This window comes from Zingiber officinale, chromosome 3B, assembly GCF_018446385.1.
Source record: "Zingiber officinale cultivar Zhangliang chromosome 3B, Zo_v1.1, whole genome shotgun sequence".
In the NCBI taxonomy this organism is placed as follows: Eukaryota; Viridiplantae; Streptophyta; class Magnoliopsida; order Zingiberales; family Zingiberaceae; genus Zingiber; species Zingiber officinale.
This window is the reverse complement of record NC_055991.1, coordinates 4,950,320-4,973,328: the sequence shown is the minus strand read 5'-3', so window position 1 is coordinate 4,973,328 and position 23,009 is coordinate 4,950,320. Positions and strand designations below refer to the sequence as shown.

Here is a 23,009-nt window from a genome sequence, read left to right as displayed (position 1 = left end):
TTGTTGGCGAAAGGTGATGCGACGCGTGGTAGCTGTCGGCGGAAGGGGTTGCGGCACTTGGTAGCTGCCGACAGAAGGGGCTACGGCGCATGGTGGCTACCGGCGAAAGGGGCTGCGGCGCGTGGTGGCTGTCGGCAAAAGGGGCCGCGGCGCGTGGAGGTTGCCGGCAAAAGGGGATGCGACGCGTGGTGGCTGCCTGTGTGGGATGATGGTGGTAGCGGCCGGATCAAAGAAGTATGACACTAATCCAGAAGCGCTGGTGGATAGGCGGCAGAAGGGGTTGCGGTGCATGGTAGCTGCCGACATGGGATGATGGTGGTAGCGGTCGAATCGAAGAAGAGCGACACTAATCTAGAGGCGCTGGTGGATAGGCGGCAGAAGGGGCTGCGATGCATGGTAGATGCCGACATGGGATGATGGCGGTAGTGGTCGGATCGGAGAAGAGCGACACTAATCCAGAGGATCTGGTGGATAGGCGGCAGAAGGGGTTGTGGCGCGTGGTAGCTGCCTGCGTGGGATGATGGCGGTAGCGGCCGGATCGGAGAAGAGTGACACTAATCCAGAGGCGCTAGTGAATAGGCAATCTCGGTGTTGGTGGCTGGACGACGCAGCGAGCGCAAGGAAGAGGAAGGAGAGTCCGGTACCATGCGTGACAGCGAGGGGCTCCCGTTGGCGTCGGAACTAGTCATGACCTCATGGCGCTGGTCATGGCTAGAGAAGAAGTAGAAATCTCTACTTCTCCTCCCTTCGTCGTGGCGGCGGGGAAGACAACCCTCCTTTTTGTGATGTGGCAACGACTTGCATGAAGGGGTAGAGGAGGCGGTGCTCATCGTGAAGGAGAGAGGTAGTGGCGGCCAGCGCGAGGAGGAGGCGGTGGTGTGGATCCCCTTGTCCCCCCAGAGGCGGCGGCGGCGTGAAAAACGCAGCGAGGAGAAGACCCCCCCCCTTTCTCTCCAATTCCTCTTATATCCCTATGGGTTATATCCATATCACAAGCCTTCCCTTCAAGTCTAGTCGAAGGAGGCGCAAATCCGACTGACTAGACCAAGCTCAACGTAAAGCGGAATCACTTCTGAATACAAAGTCAGATCGCTGGGCATCTCATAACGTCAAATGAATAGCGACGAACAACGATAGCCTGGCAAAAAGGATGAAAAAGACAAGTGCCTCCGAGCAACGAAAAATAGTACTGAGAGTATGTCAAGCAAACAATTAGTCGATTACCGAGAGATCGAGCGAGTGATCGAGCGATGCTGAGTCAAGCGACCGAACAAAAAGATAATGCATGAGCGATGTCAAGCGCATGACCGAGAAAATATCGACCGGTAAATCGAGAGAACGTCGATCAAGTAGACATAGGAATATCAAGCAACAAACATGAGTGGCCAAGCGAACAACCAAGTAGGCAGTGGCTGCAGAGCGATTTATCGGAATAATGTCGAGCGGACGAATTCTGAACCAACGAATGTCAAACGGACGAATGCCGAATGGGTGAATACCGAACTCGCAAACGCCGAGTGACGAATACCAAACGGATGCCAAGTAGGTGATCGAGCGAATGTCGATCGGGCAATGGGGTGAATGCTGAGCAAAGAATGCCAAGCGGCTAATGCTAAGCGACGAATGTCCATCGGTCGCTCGAAGTAATCTCGATCAGGAGAATGCCGAGCGAAGAATGCCGAGTGAGCGAGTGTCAAATGGGCGAATGCCGAATGGGTGAATACTGAACTAGCGAACGCCAAGCGACGAATACCGAACGGATGCCAAGTAGGTGATCGAGTGAATGTCGATCGGGCGATGAGGTGAATGCTGAGCGAAGAATGTCGAACGAGCTAATGTAAAACGGGCGAATGCCGAATGGGTGAATACCAAACGGATGCCAAGTAGGCAATCGAGCGAATGTCGATCGGGCGATGGGGCGAATGCTGAGCGAAGAATGTCAAGCGGCGAATATCTATCTGTCGCTCGAAGTAATCTCGATCAGGAGAATGTCGAGCGAAGAATGTCGATTGAGCGAATGTCAAACGGGCGAATGTCGAATGGGTGAATACCAAACTGGCAAACGCCGAGCGACGAATACGGAACAGATGCCAAGTAGGCGATCGAGCGAATGTCGATCGGGCGATGGGACAAATACTGAGCGAAGAATGCCAAGCGACGAATGTCTATCGGTCACTCGAAGTAATCTCGATCAGAATAATGCCGAGCAAAGAATGTTGAGCGTCGAATGTCGATCGGCTAATGTCGATCGATCGCTCAGGGTAAGCTTGGGCGGGCGAATGCCGAGCGACAAATGCCAAGCGGGGAATGTCTATCGGTCACTTGAAGTAATCTCGATCGGGAGAATGCCGAGCAAAGAATGCCAAGCGTTGAATGTCGATTGGCTAATACCGATCGATCTCTCGGGGTAGGCTCGGGTGGGCGAATGTCGAGCGACAAATGTCAAGCGGCGAATGTCTATCGGTCACTCGAAGTAATCTCGATCGCGAGAATGTCGAGCAAAGAATTACGAGCATCGAATGTAGATCAGCTAATGTCGATCGATCTCTCGGGGTAGGCTCGGGCGGGCAAATGTCGAGTGACAAATGTCAAGCGACGAATGTCTATCGGTCACTCAAAGTAATCTCGATCGGGAGAATGCCGAGCAAAGAATGTTGAGCGTCGAATGTCGATCGTCTAATGTCGATCGATCTCTCGGGGTAGGCTCGGGCGGGCGAATGTCGAGCGACAAATGCCAAGCGGCGAATGTCTATCGGTCACTCGAAGTAATCTCGATCGGAAGAATGCCGAGCGAAGAATGCTGAGCGTTGAATGCCGATCGGCTAATGTCGATCGATCTCTCGGGGTAGGCTCGGGCGGGAGAATGCCGAGCGACAAATGCCAAGCGGTGAATGTCTATCAGTCACTCGAAGTAATTTCGATCAAGAGAATGTCGAGCGAAGAATGCCGAGCGGCTAATACCGATCGGTCACTCGGGGTAAGGTCGGGCAGGCGAATGCCGAGCGACAAATGCCGAGCGACGAATGTCTATCGGTCACTCGAAGTAATCTCGATCAGGAGAATGCCGAGCAAAGAATGCTGAGCATCGAATGTCGATCGACTAATGTCGATCAGTCACTCAAGGTAAGCTGGGCGGTCGAATGCCGAGCGACAAATGCCAAGCGGTGAATGTCTATCAGTCACTCGAAGTAATCTCGATCAGGAGAATGCCGAGCAAAGAATGTCGAGCATTGAATGTCGAGCTGCTAATACCGATTAGTCACTCGTGGTAAGCTCGGGCGGGCGAATGCCGAGCAACAAATGTCAAGCGGCGAATGTCTATCGATCTCTCGAAGTAATCTCGATCAAGAGAATGCCGAGTGAAAAATGCCGAGCATCGAATGTCGATCGGCTAATGCCAATCGGTCGCTCGAGGTAAGCTCGGGCAAGCGAATGTCGAGTGACAAATACCAAGTGGCAAATGTCTATCGGTCGCTCGAAATAATCTCGATCAGAAGAATGCCGAGCGAAGAATGTCGAGCATCGAATGTCGATCGGCTAATGTCGATAGGTCACTCGGGGTAAGCTCGGGCGGGCGAATGCCCAGCGATAAATGCCAAGCAGCAAATGTCTATCGATCGCTCGAAGTAATCTCGATCAGGAGAATGCCGAGCATCGAATGCCAATAGGCTAATGTCGATCGGTCACTCGGGGTTAAGCTCGGGCGGGAGATAAGCAAAAAATGACTTCCCGAACTGGATAGTATACCTGACGGCTTATGCCGAGCGGAATAATCAGGCTGAGTGATATAACTTGTGATTTTCATAATTTCCTGGACTGAATGACGTATCGGACGGCTTACACCGAGCGGAATAATCGGGTCAGGTGTAATATAAGTGTTTTGATGATAATCTTCTGATATTTAATTGAAAGTTTAAAGTCTCCAGTCGCCCCTTAAGGTCACCGATCGACGAGATGCTGAGCGGAGGAAGCACACTCGAAAGTTTATAGTCGCTGCTCGACTTTTAAGGGTTTAAAGTTTCTGGTTCCCCTTAAGGAAGTCAGGTCGGTCATTCCTTAAGGTCCCAAACCAACCAGTATTGAGCGGAGGAAGCACGCTCGAAAGTTTATAGTCGCTGCTCAACTGTTAGGGGTTTAAAGTCTCTGGTTCCCCTTGAAGAAGTCAGGCCGGTCACTCCTTAAGGTCCCTGATCGACTAGTGCTGAGCGGAGGAAGCACGCTCGAAAGTTATAGTCATTGCTCGACTGTTAGGGGTTTAAAGTCTCCGGTTCCCCTTAAGGAAGTCAGGCCAATCACTCCTTAAGGTTCCCGATCGAGTAGTGCTGAGCGGAGGAAGCACGCTCAAAAGTTTATAGTCGCTGCTCGACTGTTAGGGGTTTAAAGTCTCTAGTTCCCCTTAAAGAAGTCAGGCCGGACACTCCTTAAGGTCCTCGATCGACCAGTGTTAAGCGGAGGAAGCACGGTCGAAAATTTATAGTCGCTACTCGACTCTTAGGGGTTTAAAGTCTCTGGTTCCCCTTAAGGAAGCCAGGTCGGTCACTCCTTAAGGTCCTCGATAGACCAGTGCTGAGCGGAGGAAGCACGCTTGAAAGTTTATAGTCGCTGCTCGACTGTCAGGGGTTTAAAGTCTCCGGTTCCCCTTAAGGAAACTAGGTCGGTCACTGCTTAAGGTCCCCGATCGACTAGTGCTGAGCGGAGGAAGCACGCTCGAAAGTTTATAGTCGCTGCTCGACTATTAGGGGTTTAAAGTCTCCAGTTCCTCTTAAGGAAGCTAGGCTAGTCACTCCTTAAGGTCCCCGATCGACGAGATGCTGAGCGGAGGAAGCACGCTCGAAAGTTTATAGTCGCTGCTCGACTTTTAACAGGTTAAAGTCTCTGGTTCCCCTTAAGGAAGTCAGGTCAGTCACTCCTTAAGATCCCTGACCGACCAGTGTTGAGCGGAGGAAGCACGCTCGAAAGTTTATAGTCGCTGCTCGACTGTCAGGGGTTTAAAGTCTCCAGTTCTCCTTAAGGAAGTCAGGCCGGTCACTCTTTAAGGTCCCCGATCGACTAGTGCTGAGTAGAGGAAGCACACTCGAAAGTTTATAGTCGTTGCTCGACTGTTAGGGGTTTAAAGTCTCCGATTCCCCTTAAGGAAGCCAGGTCGGTCACTACTTAAGGTTCTCGATCAACTAGTGCTGAGCGGAGGAAGCACGCTCGAAAGTTTATAGTCGCTGCTCGACTGTTATGGGTTTAAAGTCTCCGGTTCCCCTTAAGGAAGTCAGATCAGTCACTCCTTAAGATCCCCGATCGACCAGTGTTGAGCGGAGGAAGCACGCTCGATGCTCGACTGTTAGGGGTTTGAAGTCTCCGGTTCCCCTTAAGGAAGGTCGGCCGATCACTCCTTAAGGTCCCCGATCGATTAGTGTTGAGCGGAGGAAGCACGCTCGAAAGTTTATAGTCGCTGCTCGACTGTTAGGGGTTTAAAGTCTCAGGTTCCCCTTAAGGAAGTCTGGTCGATCACTTCTTAAGGTCCCCGATCGACTAGTGTTGAGCGGAGGAAGCACGCTCGAAAGTTTATAATCGCTGCTCGACTGTTTATGCTGAAGTTTAAAGTCGTTACTTGGCTATTTTAAATTTAAAGTTGACGTTCGGCTATTTTAGATTTAAAGTCGACGTTCGATTGTTAGCCTATGATCGGAGAGCTAAGTCTCAGGATCCTGATCAGGGAGATGTGCTGCTAGTCCCTGCTCGGGGAGTTGTACCATCAGTGCTTGATTGGGGGGTTGTACTAAATCTTATGACTGAAAGAGAACATATAATGGGAAAACTGACCTGTTGACCAACCGCGGATCTGACTCGGTGCCTCTACTCCCGAATACCCGTGGAGTGAGGGGAATCGAAATCCACCGAGGTCATGATAATGATATAGTTCTCCGGTGTCGTCCATCTTCATGTTCCAGATCAGGCGAGAGTTTCCACAGACGACGCCAAATTTGATCCTGTCTAGAAACTAAGAATACAGAACTGTCGGAATGATAACGTGGATGGAATGTTGACCGAATCGCGACGTCCCGGAGGAGGGGTATGCTGAGATGGCTTCTATGTTGACCAAGTCGTCAGAAGTCCTCTGGTCAACGCTATCTGCAGCCAGCGACCAGATTGCCCCGGTCCCTAGTATCCCGAGACTCGAGGCAGATCCAACGAGCATATAAGCACAAATTAAGACGCATAATAATGAAATGAATGTAGAGTGAGTACGGAGAACGTAGCCTGACCCAGGGGGGACCCTCGGATGGGACTTTGCTCGAGTGGTTATGTCCTGGAAGAGCGGACGACCATGAGCGGGCTGAAGAGTTGGATGAACGTGGTGGCCCGGAACCGGATACGACCTCGGCACGCAGTCCGAGTTATGACATCGGCACGCAGGTTGGAATAAGATATCGGCACGCAGATCGGGACAAGATATCGGCACGCAGGCCGGGATACAGCGTCAATACACAAACAAGAATACAACATAAGCACATAAGTTGAAATACCACAACGGCGCGAAGGCCGGAACATGATAGTGAGGTATGATCAGATCGGATTGCGGCGATAATTGGCGCGGGGCAATGACGCGTAGTGGTTGTTGGCGAAAGGTGCTGTGTCGCGTGGTGGCTGCCGGCGGAAGGGACTGCGACGCATGGTAGTTGCCGGCAGAAGGGGCTACGACGCGTGGTGGCTACCAGCAAAAGGGGTTGAGGCGTGTGGTGGCTGCCGGCAAAAGGGGTCGCGACGCGTGGGGGCTGCCGACAAAAGGGGCTGTGACACGCGGTGGCTGCCTGTGTGGGATGATGGTGGTAGCTGCCATATCGAAGAAGAGCGACACTAATCCAGAGGCGCTGGTGGATAGGTGCGCGGAAGGGGCTGCGATGCATGGTAGCTACTGACATGGGATGATGGCAGTAGCGGCCGAATCGGAGAAGAGCGACATTAATCCAGAGACGCTAGTGGATAGGCGGCAGAAGGGGTTGCGGCGCGTGGTAACTGCTGACATGGGATGATGGCGGTAGTGGCCGGATCGGAGAAGAGCGACACTAATCCAAAGGCGCTGGTGGATAGGCGGCAGAAGGGGCTGCGACGCGTGGTAGCTGCCTGCATGGGATGATGACGGTAGCGGCCGGATCGGAGAAGAGTGACACTAATCTAGAGGCGCTAGTGGATAGGCGACGTCAGCGCTGGTGGCTGGACGACGCAGCGAGCACAAGGAAGAGGAAGGAGAGTCCGATAGCATGCGTGAGAGCGAGGGACTCTCATTGGCGTCGGAACCGGTCATGACCTCATGGCGCTGGTCATGGCTAGAGAAGAAGAAGAAATCTCTCATCATCCCTTCGTCGTGGCAACAAGGAAGACAACCCTCCTTATGATGTGACGACGGCTTGCGTGAAGGGGCAGAGGAGGCAGTGCTCAGCGTGAAGGAGAGAGGTAGTGTCAGCCAACGCGAGGAGGCGGCGGTGGTGTGGATCCCCCTGTCCCCCAACGGCACAACGGCAGCGGCAATATCCATATCATGTATTTTTTTTCTTCCCTAAAAAATTCACAATTATTCAGATTTCAGATATAATTGCACCGAGCCCCAGTTACAAATTTAAATTTCAGATTGAGATTTTCATATTTCACAATTATTCTTTTTTTTGGATATTTAACTTGCACATCATCATCTATTAGAACGGTCATTGATAGTATCATATTCCTGAAACGTTCTCATTCAATGCAGATTGATTAGAACGGTGGCCTTGAACCATGATTTACCTCCCTTCCACATGGCCTTGGGGGATAGTGGAGGAGATCATCTTTTACTTCATTAATACGATGAACAAGATCTAAACAGTGACACAGCAGGCGCTCTAATACATGGCACAAATTGCAGTAAAGGTCACAAAGAAATCCAAAGATCAAGCATTGGTTTCAATGTCTAATATTATTCCATACAGGATGAGTTTTTTGCACGCTAGCAGATGGTGTGGCACTATAGCAGTTAGTTATGGAGATGAAAGTGTATTGGCATCATATAGTTGTGCTAAAGATCATATCATTGATCCAGCCAATGGTTCGGATCCATATTCATATACTAACCTGCGTTGAGAGCACTTGTCAGGACATAGGATCAAGCTACAAAAAAGGAGAAAGAGAAGAAGAAACAAACAATATATTTTATCTGAAAAGTAGAAATTACATAAATCATCTTTAAATGAAGACACAATTAGCTGCTGACTTCACAAAGAAAGAGTAAGCCAATACTTCAAAAACTAGAACACATTCAGAAGCATCATCACTTTACTAAATCAATAAAAGTCTGTTTACTAGGATAGAACATATGGAGGGAAAAAAAGAACAGTGACTCAGAAGATGTACAACATGATAGAGCTCCATATGTAATTTTGTTAGGAGTCTCATTTTATAGACAGATCCCCTCAGATGAGAAAGAGCCGTGGCAATTGATTTGCTAGATTTCAACAAATTGAGAGAATCAGGAAAGCTAACTCCAAAGTACAGGCCAGGCAGCATCTAATTTAGCAGCCAAAAGCTATCGCCCTTTTCAATCACATCTACCAGTACTGGACCATGATGCATCATCATCCTCATCAAGTCATATTTATGTTAACTATTTGGGGTGGACCATCTAGAGAAATGATCTAGACTTCCTATTATTTAGCTGCTATTCTCTACAATACACAGCAACAAAGCAAGAAGTTGAGTCACAACTCACAAGTCGTTGAATATTGTTTATCTAATTTTGATGTGATGAATATCGTTTTGATTGAATTAATAATATTTCCATGTCATCATTCGACACTCAATGGAGAGAAAATACAAAAGTGTGACAGATTTGAATATTTGATATAACTTATGATAGTTTATGATAGATATGTTAAACCTGACATGATATGATACATTTGTTAAAAGCTGAATAGTATATGATATTCTAGTAAATGCCTGAGTGCGATGCAACGGTGCAAAGGATTTTTGCAGTGTTGTAGGCCAAAAAAATGTGGATAAAGATGTGTTACAGTCAGAAATGCAATTCAATGGAGTGAAAAGATTTAAGTTTGGCCCATCTCAGAGATGGATTACCAACACAAGAAATCTAGGCCCGTCAAGGAGCATGAAATGCAGAAGTTAAGCTCTACTTTGAGTCTTTGAGTACTAGACGACATACAATAACATGGGTTGCATATTGAAGAGATTTCTAGCCAAAGAAGAGTCATGGCAAGGAAATTAAGATCCAGCAACAAGTAAAAAATAATCACTACTTCTTCTGCAATTAAGCTTACAAAAATAGAAAAACTCAATCTCACATATGCATAGAGAGATGCTGCCAAGTTCTTGCAAGCCTAGGTAGACATAGGTCAGAAGATCTTGGATGTTGGTGGAAAAACTAAGAAACCTAAATAATAGGCATTAGCATGTTTCGAAGTTTGAAAAGAAGGTGCCTGTTTATTAACTTAGAAAACTCCTGAGGCACTTTTACACCATAAAAAAAAATGGAAGCTCGGAGAAGATCACAAACAACTAAACCTTGTTTATTAACTTAGATAGAAACTCCTGAGGTGCTTTTACACCATAAAAAAATGGAAGCTTGGAGAAGATCACAAAAACTAAACCTCAAATGTCATGTTAGTCTAAAAATGTGAATTAACAAGGGCTTGTCTAACTAGTTTCTTTATTCAAGTATAAAAAAAATCATCACTTCACAGTTTTCCCCTTCCAATCACAATTTCATGGCGTACATCTATGGGGGAAAATGATACCTAACTAGTGGCTTAAACTCATGGAGATGGACATGAAGTGCATAACATCCATGGCAAACAGGAAGTTTAAGATAAAGATAACAAAGACATTAGATAATAGTAATACCAAATAGAATACTAAATTAAAACTTATAGAATTTTTCAATCCATTAGTTTTTAATAATGTCTACTTCTAGTCCCTAAGCAACCCTAAATTTGGAATTATCCGCTATACAAAGCAAAGTCCTAATAGTACAAACCATCAGTCAATCTGTGCAAAGAATCACATGTATTTCTCTAATTCTGATGATTGAAACTATGATTTGATCATCAGAATTATTAGCAAAGTTTGCGATAAATACAGGTAAGAATTAATAATAATTCTTTAATTAATAGCAGACTTGATCAAATCACATGTCAATCTTTATCGCAAACAGGTAAGAATTATTAGCAATCTTAAAACAACAACAGCAACAAACGAAGAGGGCACCTTTACCGTAGCTTAGTTGTAGTAGAGCTCGAGACCCATGCCGTCGTGGATCTCGTAGTCCTTGAGGGTGATGTGATCCTTGTAGATGTTGTACCACTTCTGGATGCGGATCTTGTCAGCTCGGGTGCCGGTCTGCGCCGCCACCAGCTTCTTGAGGTCGCCGATGGTGTCATCTTCGTTGCATTTCACCCGGACCTTCTTCCCGAGCCGATCGTTGAGAACTACCTCGATCATCTTCGCCTTCTCTTCTGGTTGCCCTCTTCGCCTCCCCTGCCGCTGTTAGGGTTTCTCTCTTTGCTCGCCAAAGACGCTGAGGAATCTAAAATACGCGTACGAACTACGAAGGCTCTTTACTTCTTAATAAATGACGACATTATTCTCTTCGGTCCAAAATGATTAAAAAAATTAATTTTTTCTTCCCCGCCAAAATTTAACAATTATTCATTTTTCAGATATTTAACTTGCACTGCGCCCCGAGTTAAAAAATGTAAAATTCATTAAAAATATATATATATATCAACCAAATTTTACTGATAATAAAATATTTGGTATTCTCACCGTCCATTTTAAAATTATATGAAGGAAGATAAAATATGAAATTAATTTATAGCCGATTAGATATATACAAAGTTTGTGATAAAGATTAAGGTCGTTGGTAATGGGGAGCCCAAAAGAAAAGGGTGAGAAGGGTCAAGGTCATATAACGGTCAAAAGTCAAGATGATGTGGCAGTCAATAGTCAAGTTGACTGGGCAGTCAATAGTCGAGCTGATTGGGCAGTCAAAGTCAGGCATATGTGGTATTCAGATGTCAGGCTGACTTGTCGATCAAGGGGGCAAAGTAGTTGAAAGATAAAGGGAGACGACAGGCGAAACGCACGATACAGATCGGGATTGACAGAGCTGTTCAGAGACAGCTCGATCTACAGGCCTGCATTCGAAGGCCCGGAAGTACAAGTCACAAATTACAGGTCGAGATCGGCAGAGCTGTGCAGAGACAGCTCGATCTACAGGCCTACGGTCGAGGGCCGGGAAATACAAAGTGCAGGGTATAGGTCGGGATCGGCAGAGCTGTTTAAAGACAGCTCGATCTACAGGCCTGCGTTCGAAGGCCCGGAGCATAAGTCACACGATACAGATCGGGATCGGCAGAGCTGTGTAGAGACAGCTCGATCTACAGGCCTGCGTTCGAAAGCCCGGAGCATAAGTCACACGGTACAGGTCGGGATCGGCAGAGCTGTGCAGAGACAGCTCGATCTACAGGCCTGCGTTCGAAGGCCCGGAGCATAAGTCATACGGTACAGGTCGGGATCGGCAGAGCTGTCCAGAGACAGCTCGATCTATAGGCCTGCGTTCGAAGGCCCGGAAGCACAAGTCACAAATCACAGGTCGGGATCGGCAGAGCTGTTTAAAGGCAGCTCGATCTACAGGACTACAGTCGAGGGCCAAGGTGTACAAGAAACAAGGTACAGACCGAGATCGATAGAGCTGTTCAGAGTCGGCCCGACTGGCGGGTGACGCTTAGAGGCTGGATCTGATCGGAGGAGGCGAGGCAGGTGTAGGCCACAATAGATCGGATGAACTAAGCCGTGCGAAAGCCGGAGAATCACAATTTTTCGTCAATGGGTAATCATTACATACCAGCGATATGTGCAAAGACGGAGGTTTCTAAACGAAAAAGATGCCCTCATAACTAATAACAGCCTGACAGATGTCCTTCATTACAAGACAAAACCCATGTGTAAAGGCGGAGGTTCCTAAACAAGAAGATGCTTTCACAACCAATAGCAGCACGACAGGGGTCCGGGACTACACGACAAAGCCCCGCGTCTAACGTTTTCTGATAGAGTTGCAGGTTCCAGAAGCGAGGCGGGTGCATAAAAAGGAGGAGGATCCTTCGTACGCAGGTACGCTCTCTCATCACTTTTTTCCACAACTTTTCACTTTCAATCGTTTTTTTTTTGGGCTCTCTGTGTTTTCTGGGGAAAATGGACCTGACTTGAGCGTCGAAAGGCCGGACCCGGGGACTTTTTCCCTGGGGTTTTGGTCTCTAACGAAGAGGGTCGTCTAAGTGTGCGAAGGGGCCTGCAGCAGCGTCAGCCGCCCGTGGGAGCCGGATCCCCCCACGACTTTCCGTCAACATCTAGGTCGCCATGACCAGCTTTTGTCCGACTCAGCTTTCGGACAGGATCAGGTCCCATAATAAAATGTATAAAAATTAATAATATGAGTTAGATTTGCTAAGTTTTTGTTCCAAAGTGACGGTTTTAAATTTATACGATAATAATATTAAGAAATCTTTACTTTCTCATTCCTTGAATATATAATTTATGATGAAGATAAAAAAAAAAAAATAGAGTAAAAAAAACCTTAAACAAATTAGTAGTGGAAATTAATTTTTCCATTAAATAAAACTATGAGAGAGAAATATAATTTTTTGAATAATAGGATGATAAAGAATTTGTGATTATCCTAACTATAAGGATATGATTGTAACATTCGATTCTTTTTTTTAGAATTTAAATTTAAAAAAAACATTGAAGCAATACAGAAAAATATAGGTAAATTTCTTGCTATTGTTTTCTAAATGCATTGTTATCTTTCAAAAATGCCCCAAGTAGTTTATTTTACGATATAAAGTACCTAAATATTTTTTTAATAAATCAACAACTCCAAAATGTATAGTAGTCGCATAATTGCTACACAATCAAGAACTATTATTAAACTGCCCTGAGTTACAATATAAATGTATAGTAGTACTTCCACGTGAAGTTTCTCACCTTTGGGTGCCTCTTCTAGCATAAACTGGAAGTCCTCGTTCCATCTTGGATCCCTACTTCTCCTGATCACCTGAGAACAGTGGATGAGCAAGCAAATATAATGTTTGTGAGGCTAATGGATCTCAACCGAAAACAAACAGTATATCTGATGCAGTATTAAACAGTGGAAGAAAAAAAGGCCTTAGATATTTAAGTGTTCGTGTGGATAAAATGACCACTCATCAAAGAAATATTTCTAAATATTTCAACCTACTTCAACCCAAAAAGAATTCTATTTAGTCTCAGTTCTTGCCTTTGATTTAGATCTTCCTATTGCTTTTTGAAAAAGTATGAGAAAGTGTCTGCTTCAAACAACTTTCTTGCTATTTATCCCACATGCTTCAATATCACTCAAATAGTCTGTTTTTTGTCACCTTTTTGGTTTCACATCCAAATTCATAGAAATGCCTCTGATCAAAGTGACACTTGAATAAGTTTATATGGCATAGAAAGAAAAGAAATTAAAAGATATGAGTATCAAATTTGAACATGAAAGCCCAGACAAAGGAGCAGCACAAGTATTAGAATATTTGTCATTGTCATCAACTATTGCAGCAAAAAGATGAAACCCTCGCCCCCAGAGCCCCCACTGACCGGACCCACGGTCATTGTGAGGGAGGTAAATCGTAGCACCCGAGCTAACATGGGACGGACCGGGTGGAATACAGGGATAGGGAATTTATTCCCCCGTTGTCACGTTTCAATCCGGTGACCTCATTACAGCAACTTCCGCCCCATGCCATCTCGGATGACCCACGGGGTCGTCATCGTTATCAACTATGCTACTGCAACTAGTTGAGCTCTGTTATTTAGGTGAAAATAATATATAGAGGAAACAGAGTGAATTAAATTTCTTCCACCTTTCTACTTCCTTCCACATAAACAAGAACATTTGATTATTTTATTTCTTTTCCACCCTAGTTCAACCAAAGTAAACAGAACATAATTGACTCAGGTTCTTCTAATGTTGACAATAGGATACTCAAATTTTAGACGTCTGAAAATGAAAGGGAAAATGGTGCCGCATTCCTCTTGTACAATGTAAAGAACTAGGAAGGAGTTGATGTTTACTTGTATAAAAAAAGATACAGGAACTTGAACCAAACGAGATGAGTGAAAAAAGAGTTGTAGGTCATGGATATCAAATTGTCATGATTGAATCACTTGGACAACAAAGTAGTAGAAACTGAATATGCTAGGGAAAAAAAGAAGAAAATTATATATCACCATATACTATTTTTATTAAAGAGAAAATCACCAGACAGTAACTTGGACTTTAGTTTTCTTCATTTCACCTCTTAAAAGAACCACTGCATAAGGGTTAGTATTATGCTTTCCTTCGACATCTTCTGCAGCTTCAACAGTTGCCAACAAAAGCCCACCATTACCAGATGCATCCTGAATCCCACTGTCAATGCTACTAAGCTTCTCTTCTAAAACCTTACTGAAAGTGCCAGTGTCTTCTTTAAAAGGATCAAATGTCAAGTGTAATACAATTTTCCCTCTGTTTCGCTTATTTTGTGGGTCATTAGGGTTCATGTTCTTCAGAAGATCAACAGTGAACTCTTTTGTCTCATGAGGAAAAAGCACATCTAGAGTCTCTGGATCTTTTACAATAAGTTTGAATTGCTCATTCCATTCAGGATTTAAGTTACGCATCTTGATTGAGGTCTTCTTTGAAGGCAGTCCCTCTCCACTTAAACTGAGTTTAACATAGGGATCTGATTTACCAAGAATATCCATCTTGAGAAGATCATATGCACAAACAACATTTACATTCAATATTCCCACAGGTTTCTTTACTGCAGCACTGCAATGACAAGACATCATGTATTTAGCAAATCCTTTTAGCTAAATCTTAACTACAGGAAATTGATGACAAAAATGATTAACAAATTAGGTGAATGCACAATAGGCTAGGCTGATTAGAAGTACTTTCAACATAATATTGTCAATAAAATCAAGATATTGAGAATTATGCACTATTTAGTAACGAAGCTATACTTTTGGGCATGCTAAATGAACAATAAACTCATTTCCATTGTGGAATTTGGAGATCTAGCATATGTTTCACTCTGTTTCCGATTGTTGGATGGTGAATAGGCATACAACATTCTAGGAATAACATGAACAACATTAAAAGAAAGAGAATAGCCATAACTATGCGGAATGAAAAGATTACTTTGAACCCTCTTGAATACAATTCTAGGAAGCAGGAAAGCTGGAACACAATTATACAATGGAAGTATCCACACTCTTATTAGCAACATTAACATCAAGATTACCTTGAACCATCTAGAATAGGTATCTCTAAAAGATTTGGCCAATGATATATGTTTGAGACTTGTGTTGCAATTGTATCCTGTTGCGAAAGAGTGTTACAATAAGTAGTTCGCTGGATATAAAATTAATTGTAAATTTCTAACAATCAAATTAACATGATTATATATGCCAAATGGCATTAAGGCAGATAATCTAGTAGCTGTCTGTAAAACCAAAGTTCAATTAACTATCCAGAGACAAACTTAAGACCTGAATAAACCTATATAACACAGGTACCACCATATATCTCCACCAAAAATTTTGAATCCAAAGTCAACATTTGGCTGCAATTTTATATAACAAAAAGAGAAATATCAGTATATGTTTCCCAAGAACACTAAATATGTCCAAAGAGATGAATATTGTTACCTTTTCCATCAAAGATATAGACAAGTTGGCAAAACAGGGAAAACTTGGAACTAATGGTTTAAAAATAACATGTGGCATCAAAGATATTTGTAAATCCAACAGCTAAAATAAAAATCTGTCAAATTGGTATCATGGAGTGGAGGCTACTTTAATATTTGTATAAAACTTCTGACCTGTATTGTTATTTTGAAGAAAGACAACTTAATCACTAAAGCCACATTTGAATTACCAGCCCATCTTACTGCTAGTTGAACAACTAATTCTTTGTCTTGTGTTTCATAAACTTTAACACCTATATAAATGACAACAAAATACAATTTAGCTTAAGTTCAATCCTTGTAAAATGAATGTATAAACTTAATGTTCAATAGATTCTCTCTAAATGGTACTATAGAAAAAAAAAAACAGATGCTACAAACATACACAATGCTATATCATTCCCCCTTAAAGATATCAACAATCAAACTAAACATATTTGCAAGCATATAATAAACTTTTAATCTGAAATTAGCTTATTAAAACTTAACAGAGAACCCTAAAAATCATCTGTATGGTAAATCCTAAAACTTCAAGAATATTGAGTACTAGCTAGCTTGGCATGTGTAAACCAAGAATGTGTCAAGGGGTGCATTGTATAGACAAGCTTACACGACTAATTGGAAAACTTGTCATAGACAACTACTACATTTGTGTTTTCGCAGAAGTTCCCTTATGGCCTCATTGTCCACAATCTTGTAAAATAAACATAAGTTGTAAAGCATTCCTAACAAAGTATATAGTCTCTACATGATTGTTTGTTGTCAGTAAGATAATCAAATGCATGATGAATTTAGGCCGGAATACTAGTCAGTGAGAACTAGGAGAAAAAATTACTTTGACCAGCTTGACACGCATCATTTATGTATCAATCATTAGTGCCTACATAAGAGTTCCAAGAAACACTTCATTGTCCTTTACCTACATGTTCAAAGGTTATAGTTAGCACTTAGCTCTACATGGAGAACTTGCGATACAAACCGTGAATTGTAGGTGGAAGTGAACCAAGAGTTAGATGATCAAATTCAATTGACTTGATCCAGTACTTTCCAGTGTACTGAGATTGGCCTCGCTGCACTCTGAATTGTATTTCATATTGCCTGCATCAATAGGAAAATTAATGACAGCAGTACATAACAAATTCGTAGTAACTTATTGCAATTTCAAAGTTGTTATTGTTTAAACTATCATATTCAACATTCAAAAAGTTAGAACCTTATCCAAGCAAGGCCACATTTCGAGAATGAATTTATTCAGCCAGTCAACCTGCAAACAGGCTAAATATCAAGAACCCAAATTAAAAAAAATGAAAATTTGGTTTCGAGTATAACTATGAGGTTGTTATTAGAGTAGAGGTTGGAATTTGTTGAACAACTAGAATGAAATTATTTAAAAATTATAACAGAAGAAATTATCTTATAGAATTAAATATGAAAGATTGTTCTTACTAAAAACCAAGGTTCTAAAATTCGCTAGGCACTAGTCGGGCACCAGACCAACACTTAGCGCCTAGGCCGCTTGAGTGGGGACTAGGCGCCGCTAAGCGGATCCCACAGTATCAACATAAATTACATAATAAATCACATTAAATAACTCCACAATAATATCAAATTTAAAATGAGTTCAAAATTACACAACTAATAAAATATCACAAATTTATTCTACTTCTTCTTCTCCATAATATTCAACAACTTATTCTTCATTGGACACAAACTTAATATCTGTTGGAGTGTATACTTAAAAGTTTAGCTTTTGTACACATTTATTTTGAAATAAAGAATCACATTGGTCAAATGTTTACATTTATTTGTTAAATGTAATTGTTCAATTAATTTATATAGTAGATAACATGGAGTGTGGAGTCACACTTAGAAGATCATGTTGTCGGTTCTCTATAAATTATAAACAGTTGCTCACGACTAAGATGGAAAGGAACAAACCATCAGAATAGACGTAGTGTAATTAAGTATTAGTTTATCTTGACTAATAAATTACACTGATACACTTTAAGTGTATTGAGTAGAATCATTTAGGTAAGTTCTTTTTGTACTGACTTAGTAAAAGAACTAGACCTTAGTTATTATGGAAGTGTGTGCTCTTAATCCTAATATAATAACAAGCATGTATATTTAATATTTATTTCTTTGACTTATCAAAGGGTGAGGTTTAGCTCGATAAATCAATATGCCCGATAAGTTGGGAAATGATATTACTTATAGTATGTGTTGTTGATTATAGAAGGAACCTATGTCCTAATTATCTAGGTTGAGAATGTCCCCAATAGGAGCTCATAAGGATTGTCATGTTAAACTCTGTAGGTGGACCTAGTCCAACATGACAATAAAGTTGAATGGTACTACTCTTGGAGCTAGATATTAATTAAATGAGTTGTCAGTAACTCACTTAATTAGTGGACATTCGTAATCTTAAACACAGGGAGACTAACACACTCATGATAAGAAGGAGCCCATAATGTAATTTGGGATTGGTGCGGTAGTGCGGTAATAACTCTCTAGTGGAATGAGTTATTTTCGATGAACTTGAGTTGTGTGTTCGGGGCGAGCACGGGATACTCAAGCTCATCGGAAGGCCAAAACCAATTTCTCCTCTAGGTCCCTGTTGTAGCCTCAATAAAGCCTCAAGTCCATCCAAAGAAAAGTCTATCTTGGTGTCCAAGAAGGGGCCGGTTCATTGCTTGGTGACCAAGCAATGGCCGGCCACATATTCTCTAGAAATGGTCGGTCCTTGCCTTGGGCAAGGGGGCCGACCGCAATATTTAAATTATGAAGGTTGTTTTTGAATTTTTAAATTTCCTCAGATATTTACAATTTGTAAAAAGAGATATTTTAAAAATTTATAAAATTTTCCTAATTTAAATTAGGCCACAAGGTTTTAAAAGAGAGTTGTAAAATTTATAAAACTTTCTTTTAAAAAGAAATATTATTAGAGATGTTTTAAATTTTAAAACTTTCCTTTTAATATCCACATTAGAAAAAAATGAGAGAGTTTGTAAAATTTTATTAGAAGTTTTCTTCTTTTAAAATTTTATAAAAAAAAAAATTCTTTCTTTCCCTTTTAATAAGTGGTCGGCCACCTTGCTTGGTGCCCAAGCAAGGGGCCGGTCAAATAATTAAACATCAACAAATAGTTGTTTAATTAATAAATCAATCTAGGATTGATTAATTAAAAGGAAAGAAAAAGAAAAAAAAGGGAAATAGGAATGAGTCTAATTTTTTATAAAACTCTTTCCATAATTTTCCGTTGGGAAACTAATATAAAAAGGGGGGAAGGGGAGGCCTTGAAGAAGATAACAATTGATATTGTGTTGTTGGAGATCATCAAGTGGCCGGCCCCTCTCCCTCTCTTCCCTTTGCTCTCTTTTGCTCCTTTGTGGTGGTGGTGGTGGCCGAATTCTAGAGAAGGAGGAGAAGCTTTCCGGGTGGTGTTCGTCTTGGAGGATCGTCGCCCACACGACGTCCAAGAGGAGGCGAGGGATACGGCAGAAGATCTCGAGGTTTTTAGCATACAAGGAAGAGGTATAACTAGTATTTAATTTTCGCATCATACTAGTTAATTTTTCTTTGTATAAATACCAAATACAAGAGGCATTCGATTCTTGTTTTTTTTTCGAATTTAATTTCGATGTTGTGTTCTTTTTCTTTTTTCCTTGTGATTTGATTGTTCCTTTTGGTTAACCTAGAGTTATATAAGAAAATTAAATATTAACTTTCCTTAAAAGGCTTTGTCTAGTCGGTGGTGGTTGCTCCCATATCCAAGAAGGCCAAGTGCCTCGCCATGCAGTACTGGAAGCCAATTTTGGAAACTAATATTTAATTGAATTTATAACCTAGGTGATTTGGATCAAACGTGTTAAGTTCCGCAGGAGATCCAAATCTAAACCTAAAAGAACATATAAGTTAAACTTGGAATCAAACGTGTTAAGTTCCGCAGGAGATACAAGTTTAACTTAAAAGAACACATGATAGCTAGGAAAGGTTCAGATCACGTACAAAATTTTTGTACAGTGGAGCCATTGGGTTTTCCGAGTAGCGACCAACAATATCATCATTGCAATCCTCCTCTTTTTCTTCGGATGCAAAATCATCGGACACAAACTTAGTATAATGAAAATGAAGTTTGGTGCTAGCCGCTAGGGCAAGCCAACAAATCGATTTTCTTGTTGGACCAAAGTTTAAGACTTATAAAACTTAAGCCCAACACAAAAAAAAAAGGGTTTCATTTCAGTTTTTTTTAATTGGGCTTTAAATTTAAAAGTCCAAACTAAAAAAAAAAATCATGAAAACCCTGCACTATTTTCGCGGGGCCTAGACGATTCAACCTATCAGTCGGCGCCTAGGGTTTCCTAATCTCGCTTAGGCGCCAAGGCCGCCTAGGCTGACTAGCATTTTTTTGGTGCGGTTGGCTAGCGTCTAGCACCTAGGCGGCGCCTAGGCCGATTTTTAAAACACCGCCAAAAACAAAGAAAAATTAAATATATTTTTTGCGATAATTTCAATTTTAATTAGTATGGTCAATTGAAAGTCCATTGTTTTCTTCATATGGCACTCATATGCATTATCATTTGACCATTACATTATTCTTATTTTTTGGTTTGCAAGGACTACAAGTTCAACTACAAACAAACAGTAGACATTCTAATAAATGTGTTCAATTCTCCACAGAATTAAATTAACAACTGTCAAGTTTCAGAATTTTCGGAAGAGAAATATTACATATGCTTAAAACAGTTAATTTGTTAAGCAGAATCATGTATAAACTGAAAATCAATTTGCAGCATTATATTCCTTGATGATTCTTCACATAGAATTGCTAAAATAATTAGTACCAGCATGATAATCATCTGATGGGGGAAAATTAACCTGTTGGCTATATATTTGACAACATTCTACATAAATGCAATAGCTAGAAAAACTAAAACCAATAGGATAATCATCTGACAGAATAAAATTGATCTTATAATTTTATAGTTGACAAAGATTCTTCACATACAAGGGTCTAATAATTGCTACAGCCTAGAAGAACTTATACAAAAGGGTTATCTTCTTATGACAGGCTATATATGCATGTCAACAATTTGCAACAGAAAGTAAGCTAGGAAACTCACTCGTTCACAGTCTGGATTTTTCATCCGATACAGAATCTCAGGTATAAGTGAATGCAAGGTCTTTGAGTCTAGCTCATGCAAGGGCCTGACAATTGGATCCTGTGAGAAACCTCAATAACTATGATATATGTTCCCAACGCTCATAAATTACATCAAGCTATTTTCCTTTGTTGAAAACTACGTTGACTTTAATTGAACATCCTGCTCATGCCATATGTCAAAGCCACAAGAATCATGCAAGCATGGGAAACAAGAATAGAGAGAACAACTAAAAAAACAAAAAACTAATATGTTGGATCGCTACATGTAGGAGCGCAGAATCAAAGTAAATGTCAATGCTTGATCAATGAGTCACGTAGAAAAGAGTTAAACTGATAGGAAAATGTGAGATAGAAGTGAGCCATTCCACCACAAATTTGTCATGAAACCTTCCAGAAAACAGAACTAAGAGATTGTGCATGAAAAACTAGGTAAATTAGGTAACTGGCATCACAAAAAGTAGATGCTAAGAAAAAGAAGCCGCTTGAACACCAGGTTAATGAACAAACCGGATGCTTTCCATTAAAATCAAAAGATGGCCCGGAATTTGATCAAGCCCACACCTTGTTACATTTTCTAAATGTCACTTAACAATCTAAGATATTCAACCGACTAAGAAAGATTTGAAATCGACAAATCCTCTACAAATATCCGGAAGTGCCAATCCCATCCGCCCGAAACCGTCGAGAAGCAAACATCTCCAACACCCCAACCCGGAAAGGAGACAAGAAAGCATTGAAACAAGACTTCGAACAATCGTAGCGGCCAACAAAAAAGGAAGAAAGGCGAAATTAACAAAGGATTGCTTTCACCTTCACGTCGCTGGGCTGGAAGTAAACGTAGAAGAAATAGCCGACCACAAGGCCCATTGCAATGCCGATTCCGAAGCCCAGGACGCCCAAGAGAGCGGTCGCCAGCCCCATCGCCGGCGATGGCGAACTGCATCGAATCGGCGGAGAAGCAGATGGGTAGAGCAGCGTCAGCGTTAATTAGAAACTCGAGCAAACTTCCCGGAAATGTCGAATTAATAATGAGCAAATTTAAAATACGATACATTTCAAAAAAAAAAAATATCGTCAAAAAATATCATGTGTAATAAATTGTCATAATTGAGTAATTTTTCTTCTTTATAGCAAAAAAAATGTAAGATTATTGCCCATTTAAAGTACTCGGGACAAATTTTTTTAAAACAAACTAATAATATATAAATTTAAATATTTTAAATGAAAAAAGTTTTTTTAGTTAATTGGCTTACCATTAAATTAAAATGGGAAAAATTCAAAGATCAAATATTACATATTTTATAAAAAGAACAATTCTCTATGAGACTTATTATGGATGGTCCATGGATTCTCTAGAGATGGTAGGGGTGCAATGGAATAGAATGTTTTCCAATTAGTTCGAAAAATATTTAAAAGTACTTAAAAATATCAAATTCAAACATATTTGATAATTTTTTAAGTTGAATTTGAACTTATAATATTTTATCCGATTGTTATCCATGAACCAAAAATATCAAATTCAAACATATTTGATAATTTTTTAAGTTGAATTTGAACTTATAATATTTTATCCGATTGTTATCCATGAACCGAACTCGAATCGAATTCTAATTATTTTTACACAATTTTAATTTAAATATAATTCGAATAATTTAAATTTTCAATTTATAGTGAATAATTTAAATTTTGAATTCTAGTTTGAATATCCTTGAAACAAGTTTCAACAATTCGAAACGTTAAAATTATTTATATTTTTGAGTTTTGAATTGGGTTCGAACCCCTAGGGTGGTGCTCTTGGAATGGAACATTCAGCTGCCAAGAAAACTCCATACCAACCACCCAATTACTAAAGCCACAAGAATCCCAAGACGTTAGTAAATGAAACAAAGACTGCGCAGCCACTACAACATCGATGCTCTAACATTCTTTCTCCGCATATCTACATTACAATTATGAACACACCGACAACATGACAAATTAATATACATTTAATTTTCAGAAACACCGTCGGTGGCAATGCTGGATCACATGTTGTAATGGTCATTATCATACTAAGC

At 41.4% G+C, this 23,009-nt stretch overlaps 1 protein-coding gene and 1 pseudogene across 2 annotated transcripts; both read right to left on the bottom strand.

Annotated features, from left to right (window-relative positions):
• Positions 1-7,845: 7,845 nt before the first annotated feature.
• Positions 7,846-10,578, bottom strand: LOC122055627 (ubiquitin-like protein 5). 2 transcript variants are annotated; one of them, XM_042617150.1, is made up of 2 exons: positions 10,249-10,578; positions 7,846-8,097 (listed from the first exon to the last, which is right to left on the bottom strand). In XM_042617150.1, the coding sequence occupies exon 1, from the start codon at positions 10,474-10,476 to the stop codon at positions 10,255-10,257; it is 222 nt and encodes a 73-aa protein (XP_042473084.1). In that variant the 5' UTR covers positions 10,477-10,578; the 3' UTR covers positions 7,846-8,097; positions 10,249-10,254. The 2 variants fall into 2 exon arrangements, with proteins under 2 accessions (XP_042473084.1, XP_042473085.1); XM_042617151.1 differs by having other exon boundaries at positions 7,877-8,097; positions 10,243-10,578.
• Positions 10,579-14,195: 3,617 nt separating this feature from the next.
• On the bottom strand, positions 14,196-21,873 carry LOC121967981 (annotated as a pseudogene).
• Between the last annotated feature and the right edge of the window lie 1,136 nt (positions 21,874-23,009).